Source organism: Uloborus diversus, chromosome 2 (genome assembly GCF_026930045.1).
Source record: "Uloborus diversus isolate 005 chromosome 2, Udiv.v.3.1, whole genome shotgun sequence".
In the NCBI taxonomy this organism is placed as follows: domain Eukaryota; kingdom Metazoa; phylum Arthropoda; class Arachnida; order Araneae; family Uloboridae; genus Uloborus; species Uloborus diversus.
In genome coordinates, this window is record NC_072732.1 from 144385698 (window position 1) to 144397493 (window position 11796).

Here is an 11796-nt window from a genome sequence, read left to right on the forward strand (position 1 = left end):
TTAAGTCAATTGTTATATTTATTATTTAGCATAAGAAGTTACGATAAAAAATGCTTTTACATTACATTTTTATCATAAAAAAGCAACATACAGTATAACTTCGATTTAACAATGCTTGATTTAACGATTTTCTCAATTTAGTGATACATTTCACTAGTCCAGATTTGATTGCATTGAAATTCAAGGCTAATCGATTTAACGATATCCTTGATTTAAGGATAACTTTTTCCAGTCTCTTGGCAATCGTTATATCACAGTTTGACTGTATTTAAACACTACTTCAAATTAAAACTATAAAGTAAAAATGTTTTTCTTATAACTTATTTCTAAGCATTTTAGTTATATTATGAAGAAATTCACTAGGAAAAAAAGTCAGTAAGTTATAAAAAAAAACATGCAGCAATAAATAATATATGAAATGTTTTTTTTAAAATCAGATGAAAAATTTAGCGGGATATTTGCTTTAGTTTCTTGCTTGAAAATAATTGAATATTTGCTATAGAGAAAGAGAGAGTATCCAGACTTTTTTAAGCTAACAAATGACAATAGTTGAACGCAAACATATGATTTTGAACATAATCCAGATTATTTTCAAATAATAATTTTTAAATTGATTTCCCAGCTGTCTCAGAGAAATATTAATTAAAACAAGAGCTAGTTTTTACCTCATGCAGGCTTAGAAGCCGAGGTAACAGAAATTGTATATAATGTTTTCTTTTTTCTGTACTTACAGGCCAAAATATTGTTACTGGCAGAATAATTGCATGGATGGCCGATATATCTGACAAGTTTCGAAAGGTTGAGGAAAAACTTGACATGGTATTGAAGAATAAAGAAAAATTTCAGCCCCAGAACCAAGTTCAAAGTGAAGAAAGTTTAGAAATTCTTGAAAATCTACCTCTCACAAGTGACAGCAGCTTTGTGGACCTGAATGAGAGGATGTCTAAAGATAAGCATCTACGACATTTAATAGTAAGGGTTATAATGCAGTTATAAATACAATTTTCAAACAAAATTTATTTAAAGTACACATTTTGTGACTTCCTGTGCTCTTGACTTTTGTTGTTTGTATTCTTTTCCTCCTTAAAAAAGTGAGCCTCATTCTGAATTGATGCAATTTTTGTACACCCTCCCCTCCCGGCTTTCAGAGAAATGTGATCAAAACCAATAGTATACCTCTTTGAGCTCAAAACAAATTTTATCTCTAATAATATCTGTATGGAAAAGCATAGTGTGTACCTCAAAATGTGGCAATGTACAGAAGTATTGAAATTTAAGCAATTGTCTAATGATTGCAATTTGTGATAATTTATGAAAAATTGTGATCCGCCAGTACCTAATACTTGAGCATAAAAATCTAAAAAACAAGAATTATTAAGTACATAATCTTTATCTAATTGCTAGAATAATAATGTATTATTTCACTAACTGCTTGCCCAGCTTTGTACGATGTACCTCGAAAATAAGAACAATGTCAAGTGACGCATGTTCAGCAAGTTGAAATAATCATTCCTTAGAAAGAAAATGGCAAATCAAAAATTTCTGAACAAATTAAATGCAACCCTTTCTAAATACAACTAAAATCCTCAATTATCTTCTGTTGGCAGAACAAAAAAAAAAGTTAAATCATTAAATAATAATCAAAAGGGGACAATTTTGTCTCAAAACAAAAACAAAATTTTATTTAGTCACAGTCGAGAAAAAAAAATGTGGCAACCTTCTGAATGGTTTTATTCACACTAATTTAAAATGAGATCGCTCAAACGATAATTTTCCGACGTTGAAATGATGTTCCATTAGGCTTAAAAATGCTTACAACAGTTGTTCTGGTGATTTTACAGCCTTTTTTTTTTAATTGCTTCTTTACCTGCCTTTTTGTTTTATCAAAGTGAATTACAAAGAATGATGAAAAAATATCCTTAATAAGGCAGGATTTAAAGTAAGGTACAGTGCAAAATTTATTATGTACTCAACCTTAATCAAATAATTTGATACTTTTTGCTATCTCAAAATCAGCAAAAATATTGCTGTAAATTACAGATAAATCATTTAAAGATGCAAATTAATAATTTTTTTATGACAACTAAAACTAAGAAAACCTTTGCTTTTGAAATATTATCTTGGAGTGAATTAGGAACAAAAGCTTTGGATTGCTTCATCATAATAAATTCGTGTTCAGTAGAAGACAAAGAACAAGGAATTCAAAATACACCTTGATTTTTTTAAAGCTACTTGTCAACCTTTTATGTCTTGCCGCATCAGCATGAGACAATACTTGTGAAAATCCTCAATTATTATTTATTATCAATATTAGAAGATAATGTACATACAGAACAAAATGTTTTAAATTCTTCTTTTCTGCACAGCACCGATCTTGCATTCATTTCTGTCTGTTTTTTCCAACCACAAGGAAGAGAATTTTGTTTTTCGTGGCATTTTAATAAAACAAATTACTATTTACTTTCACCAACTCCCCCCTCTCTTTGCCACGGAACTTCAATTTGAAAGAAGAGTGGAATACTCCTACCCCCCCCCCCCCTCTCGTCTATATATTTTTCATTTCTTTTCAAAGGGGGAAAAAATCAAAAACATCAGATCATATTCCTTTTCCCTAAAACCGTTTATCTGCAAAATTTGCTGCACAGCTGTTTTAATTTTGTTTATATTATTTTATTTTTGTAAATTTTTTGCAGAAGAGGAATGATTGCAACAGTTACAGAGTATATACAAAACAAACAGCTTTATATTGAACATGTGTTTTGATTAACTGCATCTCTCCTTCCCTTCTCCAGAAAAAAAAAAAACAGCAGCAGCATAGGGTTTTTTTTTTTCAAAGAGAGAAAATTTCTTATGGGGTCTACAAAGTTTACTGTATCTTAAAATATAGGCATACCATCATGAAAAGTTTCATTTTTAGGTTGAATTTTACTTTTCTGCTTTTAGACAACTCCTACCCCTATCTGTTGGGCAAAGTTTTTCCGCTTGGTTGAAAACTTAGTTTTCTTGGTTTGCTTATCAATAAAATACATAATTTTAATTTCATGGTGCAGGAAACATCTATAGCATTTTTTTCACTTTTGTGGCAAGGTTTTAGATTTTGCTAGTTAGTCTTGTCAAGACCCAGACAGAGCAAAACTTTCTTTTACTGATATAGGTATTGTGCTAATATTGATAAATTACTCTTCCTTTAATCCTTTAATCCCTAGGTTAAAGTTTTAATTTCCGTCGGAGGCCGTGATATGAGATCTCATATAAACAACATGTTGCGACGGATTTTAAGTGATGAAGTTGCCGAGCAGTACTCAATAAGTGGCAAGAGCTTAGTGAAAAACATGTCAAAAAAGCCCTTTCTTGCTACAGAAATTGCCAAGTCAATTTTTCGTAAGTATGCTTTTTTTTAAATATTCAAATGAAACTAGTTGACCTGTTCAAAACATTCATGCTTGACAGCAGGAATCCGAAAACCCGTTTCTTTAAGTAGTTTTTTTTTTTTTTTTTTGAATAACATCAAAAAAGTGACTTGTTGATTTTTTTGCAAATAACGGTGAAAAAAACCTTTAAAATATTGGAGTCCCCTATTCAACTTGGTTACCCATGGCTCTGTCAATGCAGACAGGAGTAATGTCATAAATTGGGGATCTTTAAGGCCGCAGAGTCGGAAAATAAATGGCTCCTGAAATTTTAGAGCCTTTGACTCTGACACTTTTACTCCAAAATCAACCCGACTCTGACTCCACAATTTCAATTCTTACTCCCTAGCCCTGGCAGAGATGAGGGCTCGGAGAGAAAGTGAACAATTCCTTTTCTTAAAATTTTATAGTTTTTGACTCCCAACTCTGACTCTGTTTCCCCAAAAACAGTTGGACTCTTGACGTCTACTCTGCAGCCAGGTGACCTGACCACTTGGCGATATATATCTGCAAGCTTTTGGTTGCAAAATATTTTTTACAACTTTGCAAGCTTTTTGTCTTCCTAGTTTTCTTGCTAAGTTGGCGACAAAAATTTTGACAAAACTGAGGTGCCAAATACAGTGTCAGTTTGGTGATTTTGGTGATATTTGGCAAACTTCTATAGAATGGTCATTAGAATTGTAAGGGGGCCAATTACTATAATTTTCTGAAATTATTGTGACTGTTATTGGCCTCACCAAAATTTTTAGGCTGTACAAAGATATTGTTCCTTAAATCTGCTTATTAAATATCCCTTCTGTATATTTTCTGAGATTTTAACAACTGTACTACATTATGTCCTTTTCAAAATATCATATAATTTTATTGTTTTCTTAAGAAAACAGCCAGTTTTTTTCCCAATACCAAGAAATCCTAAATCACAAAACACACAAATCACTGTGTGCAAATTTGTTGAAATGTTTTTATTGCTCATTAAACAGGGGTACTTAACGGGGGGGGGGGGTCATGGTTCAGACTGCACTATTGAAATTTTTAGAGCGGGGGGTGTTTTGAGGAGTATTTTTCTCTTTTGGATAGTGGGATCTTTCCAATATTTAGGGAGGGGGGTGAGTTATTGCTCATGGGGGTTACCCCTATATTATACATGCTGTCCTTGCATATTTTTTATGCCTAACTTTCGGCCAGAAGTTTTTTTTTTAGAATCAAAGTTAAAATGATTATACACTGCTGGGGCGGATAATATGCAGGTAAATATACAGTATGCTGTTCAATTTTGGTCTCCTTATCGCAGGAAAGATATTTCTGTATTGGAAAGTGTTCAAAGAAGGGTAACTAGGCTAGAACGGGCACTTTCAGATTTAGATTGTAATACCAGTTTTAATAGGCTTAATATGTTTAACCTAGAGCAAAGGAGAGTCAAAGTCATGATTCAGTTGTTAAAATTCATCAAAATGAAAGATGTTAATGGGTTAAAATTTTTACATTTAAAGCAGGACGAAGGATTATTGTTTTAAGCTATTCAAATCTCCGGCTTACCTAGAGGAGGAACCAGAAGAGGGGGTAATGAGCAAGGGAGTGGATAGCTTTAAGAGGGACATAGATCTTCATTGAGGACTAAGAAACTGACTAGGTCCAGCTTAGCTGGGCCCAGAGTATGTAACTGGTATCACATTTGTATTTGTATAAGTTCTAATATTAATATGCTTAATACTGTAAATTCTCAATAACTTGAATCTAGCAAGAATGAAGGAAAACTTCGACTCATCTGATGTTCGACCTGCCTCTAGTTTTTTTTCCGATGTTTTAGCAATGAAATCCTTCCGGTATTTTGATTAATGGGTTGAAAACGGGCAAATAAGAAAACTTCTGATGCTTTATTGGCGAAAAAATCTATGATAATTGTTTTCTATGTAATAGGTAGATTCAGTTACATTTCAAAAAAAAAAAAAAAAAAAAGAAAACCCCTTGTTAAGTACATAAACTCTTCATTCCTCATAGTTTATTCTTATGTGTTTTATAGATGCTTGTCAAAGTGTGTTTAGAGACTTGGCAACAGAGGTGAAGATGAAGGAAGCTGTGGGAGACTGGCTCAACCAAGCCAAAGTTAGAAGAACTCGAAGGTTATTATTTGTTTTTTATGAGAAAGTTAATATTTCTGCTTAAGAAAGAATGCTTAATTTCTGTAGGAATGCTTATTTTTATAATTATGGTTGGTTTAGTAAGAAAAAAATCAAAAAAATCTATTTTGTAAAATACAAATTAAATCACTCTTTGTTGTTATGAAAGTTACCAAAACTATTTATGTGACCTAACATAAATTTAATAGTTAAAACAATTTTAAATAATTATCAATTAAAAATTGAATTATTGGGAACAGTGTTTCAAAACTAGTTTTTTCTGTACAATTTTAGAGAAACAAAAAATGTATTCTAATGTCAAAAAAAAAAAAAAAATTTATCTTGGTGTCAAAAATTCAATTGAATTTGAAAGAGTCATCTACTTTTGATTATTAAAGTTATATATAGTTTACATTCCTAAAATTTATAATTTTCTTTAAAAAGTTGATTTTTTCTATTTTTCTTTCCAAAAATTACATTTAGATTTAAATAAATATCAAGTTAAAAAATTATCAACAAACTTTTTTTTCAAATTAAATATTTTATTTGAAAAATATGTTCGTTGTTGTTGACAACATTCGTTGAATACGTTCGTTATATGTTGAACATATTTTATTTTCAATGCTTCTCATAACTCGGGGACAGTGCCAGAGGACTGGAAGCTGGCTAACATTACACCGCTCTTCAAGAAAGGGTCTAAAGGGAGTGCGGGAAATTATAGACCTGTGAGTCTAACTTCAGGGGTTTGCAAAATTTTTGAAACATTGATAAAAATTAAGATAGTAAATTTTCTAGAGACTAATAATCTATTGACTAGTTTTCAGTATGGTTTCAGGAAAGGCAAATCTTGTGCAACTAATTTATTACATTTCTATGACAAAGTTACCATGACTTTGGACAATAAGAAGCCTGTAGATGTTGTTTACATTGATTTTCAAAAAGCTTTCGATAAGGTACCACATGTTGCTCTACTTAGCAAATTAGCTGATATAGGAATAGGAGGGAAAACTTTCATTTGGATAAAAAACTGGCTGACCGGAAGGAAACAAAGGGTAGTTGTAAGGGGAAATTATTCTAATTGGAGTGAGGTTTTAAGCGGGGTTCCTCAAGGATCAGTGTTAGAGCCTGTTTTGTTCATTATTTTTATGAAAGATATTCACAAAAATATTTCTGGGTACATGAATTGTTTTGCTGATGATGTCAAAGTTATGGGGACTGTAGATAATGAAGAACAAGCAAAACAGCTGCAAGAGGATCTAGATCATATTACGGAGTGGGCTGATAAATGGGGTATGGCTGTTAATGTTGGGAAATGTCAAGTGCTACATTTAGGACTTGGAAATAAGTGTACAAGTTATTATTTGCAAGGTTCAGTCATTAGTCAGGCAGACAAAGTTACTGATCTGGGGGTCTTAATAAGTCAGGATTTTAAAGTTGAGCCAACAGTGCAGCATTGCTAGTAACAAGGCCAATAAGATGCTTGGGTTTATCAATAGATCTATTTCAAACAAATCTAAAGAAGTTCTTCTGCCCTTATATAGAAGTTTTGTAAGACCTCATTTGGAATATGCTGTTCAGTTTTGGTCTCCTTATCTTAAGAAAGACATTAATGTATTGGAAAGGGTTCAAAGGCGAGCTACAAGGCTAATAAATGGACTTTCTCACTTAGACTATGATTCCAGGCTTAGAAGGTTAAAAATGTATAGTCTTGAGCAAAGAAGAGACCGAGGGGACATGATTCAGTTGTTTAAATTTATTAAAATCAAAGATGTTACGTGGCTGAAGTTTAGCACTGAAAACAGGACAAGGGGTCATTATTTTAAGCTATTTAAATCTCAGGCTAACATGGATATTAGGAAAAATTATTATTATAGCAGGGTAGGGGGAACCTTGGAACAGTTTACCGGAAGAGGTGGTAATGAGCAAGGGAGTAGATAGTTTTAAGAGGGCCAATGATCTTCACTGGAGATTGTAAATTGACTAGGACCAGTCTAGCTGGGCCCAGAGCCTGTTGCTGGTCGTCACTTTTGTATTTGTATTTGTAAATCAACATTTGCAAATGAATAATTAAAAAAAATGTTTTTAAAATGAAAACCATAATTTAAACTTGGAAAAAATCCAAAGTTTTGTTTTCTATGTGGGAGACTTAATACTGTATGAGAACAAAAACTTATATTTTTCTCTAATTACCTACTTTATTGCTGTTGTTTCTCAGCTCAGTAATTTCTTAAAATTTACCTTACGTTCTTTTCAACTATATAGAAAAAAATCAGTATTTTGAAGGAAATTATAAATTTTAGGCTTAGTGCGGGATACATGAATACTTTTTAATTTGAATAAATATTTTTGTTATATAAGCGGAGCTAGTGGAGCAATGTTTTATTGACATGAAATTAGGAATTTCTAAAAAATGTTTTTCTGCAATTCAGCTTAGTATACAAGTGCTGGTTCACACTTTCAGGAGTAAGTCTACATGGGTTGTCAATGTTCAAATTATATGAAACTTTTTTACTATTGTTTTGACATAAAAAAACATGAGAGGGTGTGCAACTTGGAAAAACAACTTTTTAGGGAGGGGGAGGGGATGCCCTAGTGTACATATGCGTACCAAGTTTTGTTTGATTTCAGGCAGGTGTTTTTGAGCTAAATTAGCCACAAAAAATTGGTTACATTTATACAGGCACACAAAAGTTGAGAGGAAGACATTTTCCAAAAATGTTCAAAATGGATTCAGCATATACCTCAAAACGTTTAAATTTGTCAAGCCTGAGATTTTTCACACAAATCTAATTCTTTTCCCTTTTTAATACAGGTAGAAAAAATTTAAAATAAATCATTTAAAAAATATGATTAGGATATTTAAAAATATATACCATACTACCAAAAGTATTGAGACACTTTCAAAAATTCACATTTTTAGAGATTTCTTGAGAAATAAAAGACCAATTGCTTTGTAACTTTTGTTGCATAAAAGGTATGTTTTATCTGTCATTTTCCATTAAAAGTTACATCACCCATGCACTTAGAGGATCAGCAACAAATTGAGGAAAACAAAAATATTTTTTGATCATCTTTCACTGTAAATAGCTGAGAAGAAGCTGTTAATTTTAAAAATTAGGAACCTTACTATGTACAATTATTTTACGTACTTTCGAGAAAATATCACTGATATTCATGAAGATATAAGCATTTCTTTCAAACTACGAATTTTATTTGAAGGTTTTTGGCTCATAATGCGTAAAGTTTTCCATCAAAGCTTACCAAACTTTCAGAAAACTTAACAGCACACAGGAGAAGTATAATATTAATATTTGAAATTAAAACGTTGAAAATTTGATGAAATATGAACATTTAAAGCAATTAATTTTTTTCTGCTCATGCATGAAAGATAGTAGTTTATAACTTTCATAATCCAAACCCTAACTAGATTTTTCAACTCATAATAAAATTTCAGTCCAATATCTTAAAAATTCAAAAAGTTATCAGCGTTCTAATAAGCTGAATTTGAAAAGCTCTTGGGCAGACTGCGAATCGTGAGGGATCATTTACGAATAATCTTTTTATCACACTGAGCAAGTTCAAGCAAATATTGCAAACTTGCGAATGACCCCTAATAAGTCGTCGCCTATCCAAGATCTATTCAAATTCATCTCATTATATTGCTGATAACTTACTGAATTTTTAAGATATTGAACTGAAATTTATTATGAGTTGAAGAACCTATTTGGGGGTTTGGATAATAAAAGTTATAAATTGCTATCTTTGGCACATGCATAGTGAAAAAGTAATTGCTTTAAATGTACATATTTCATTAAATTTTAAAAGGTTTTAATTTCAAATTTTAATATTATACTTCTCTTGTGTACTGTCAAGTTTTCTGAATGTTTGGTAAGCTTTGATGAAAAACTTAACGCGTTATGAGCCAAAAACCTTCAAATAAAATTCGCAGTTTTGAGAGAAATGCTTATATCTTCATGAATATCAGTGATATTTTCTCAAAAGTACGTAAAATAATTGTACATAGTAAGGTTCCTAATTTCTGAAATTGACAGCTTATTCTCAGCTGTTTACGATGAACAATGATCAAAAAACATTTTTGTTTTCCTCAATTTGTTGTTGCTCTCCTAAATGTATGGGTGATATAATATTCAGTGGAAAATGACAGCTAAAGTATACCTTTTGTATGACAAAAGTTACAAAGTAATTGTTCTTTTATTTCTAGAGAAATTCTTTAAAATATGAATTTTTGAAAGTATCCCAATACTTTTGGTCATATAGTGTATGTGTATCCCATATGATTAACGTAATGAGTAGGTGTTTTCGTATGAACTTTAAGCGGAATTTTCGACAGTTGGAAAAATAAATATCATTTTTTAAAGTACTTCTTTTTCTGTTTCAGGATGCAAAGACAGGGGAAAAATGTGGAAAACATTGATTAATTCTTAATTGTTATAAATAATGCATAATAAATGAAATGACTTTTTTTTTGTGTGAATATTTTTTGAATAGAGATAATGATCCTTCTCACGACAAGAAAAAGCAAGTACTCCTTAAATTTGTTCCTAACTCCTTTAAAACTCCTGTTTTTTTGGTTTATGGTTACATAATCTTCCTATATGACAGTCATTCAAGACATATCAATTTCTCACTTTTCCAATTATACAAATATTACTTCCTTCTTTCAGCGGTTGCAGTTCTTTTTTTCCCCTTCTTTCTTTGTTTTTCAAGGAGAACTCATTTTTTCTTTATTTCATTTGATTTACTTTTTTTCACCTCCTGAACACACAATTGCGATTTTCACTCTCCTAAATGTTATCGTCTCAACAACTACAATTTGCATGGTATACCTTGGATTCCTTTTCTTTTACTAATAAATTAGTACTTTATTTTTGTAAACATGCCAACATTGAAAACATAGTCGTGGAATTTCAATCCTTTTGCATTTTGTAAATATTTTAGGGAGGGGGGTATTACATTAAATTAGCTTCTATATTTTAATAATATAATGAAATACTTTTTGAAAACATGCCTATGGAATTTGTTACACAAAATTGCATCTCATGTTTGAGGTTTCATTTTTATGTGTTTTGTAAGTGTTTTAATACATATATATATATATATATATATATATATATATATATATATATATATATATATATATATATTTAACAGTTGAAAGTTACTTTAATGTACATCACCTTGGGTAAACTTATTTTATTTTTTGTCACAATAAGTTATGTTTTTTAAATGGTTATTCACGAAATTTTACATGCTTGATTTTAGTCATTCTTAAATTAACAGTTCTTGCTTTTTTTTTTTTTTTTGGAAAAATATAAAGATTTAAATGAATGAGTCATAAAAAGTCTTTAATTTTACATTTGTTTTCAAACGAGATATTTTATGAAACAGATTTTTTTTTTTAAAATAATTTCTCCTCAGTTATCTTTGCTAAAATTCTCAATGGAGTAATGTATGCTACTAAGCTTACTGTGTATGTATTGAGTATTTTCAGTGGTCACTTATGGTATCACTAAGTGGTGTCTTGAAAAAATAGCTATATACTTTAATTACTTCTTATGTTTTGTACATTTCTTTTAGCCTATTATTTTTTGATCAGACAGATAACATGTTAATCGATCTAAGCTACCAAATGGTATTATATTGTCAGGTAAAGCAAACACTGCATGGGAGTCAAAATCTCCCCTATTTACTTACCAATACTCCTTAAAAACCTAATTTTTCTCCTTTCAGGTTTTCAATTTCCCTAACCTGGTGCTTTCTGGCGGCATGCCGGAAAAAACAAGGTTTTGGAAAGATATTTAATTCCACATACTAAATTTAGTTAGACATGTATTTAGCAAATGCATGTCTAACTTGAAACATAATTTGAGTCCTACATATTTATTGCAAGGTTTGTTAGGTTTCGTACTTTACAGTAAAAACCAGGATATTTACCGTGGTTTTTATTCTCCTATCCAAAACTATTTTTTTAAAAAAAAATGTATTTTGTGAGAAATTATCAAAACCAGAATCAAAAGTGTCAAAAGAAATGCTTTGCATTAAATCTTTATTCAATGTGAACATTCAAGTGTAAATATATAGTATCCAGCTAATTCTAATCTAGTTACATAAGAAGTTAAATTAGTTTTAAATTGTACCGGACCTACTTTAACCCGGAACCTAATGCTGTTATGATCACTATCTCCAATATGCTCCCCTACACTCAACCCCTGAACAAAACTACCTATGTCACAAAGAACTAGATCCAA

At 30.8% G+C, this 11796-nt stretch overlaps 1 protein-coding gene across 1 annotated transcript; it reads left to right on the top strand.

The window, feature by feature from the left end:
• Nucleotides 1–457: 457 nt before the first annotated feature.
• LOC129217500 (uncharacterized) lies at nt 458–10006 on the top strand. Its single transcript, XM_054851811.1, has 4 exons — nt 458–972; nt 3207–3381; nt 5431–5530; nt 9927–10006. Exons 1-4 carry the CDS (start codon nt 769–771, stop codon nt 9964–9966), a joined length of 519 nt encoding a protein of 172 aa, XP_054707786.1. The 5' UTR covers nt 458–768; the 3' UTR covers nt 9967–10006.
• Nucleotides 10007–11796: the final 1790 nt, after the last annotated feature.

Excerpts from the sequence above, each read along its gene's own strand:
- LOC129217500 (XM_054851811.1), top strand. The coding sequence starts at position 769 with ATGGCCGATATATCTGACAAGTTTCGAAAGGTTGAGGAAAAACTTGAC. Across the intron at positions 973-3,206 it reads AGCATCTACGACATTTAATA|GTTAAAGTTTTAATTTCCGT; the intron begins GTAAGGGTTATA and ends TTTAATCCCTAG. Across the intron at positions 5,531-9,926 it reads AAAGTTAGAAGAACTCGAAG|GATGCAAAGACAGGGGAAAA; the intron begins GTTATTATTTGT and ends TTTCTGTTTCAG.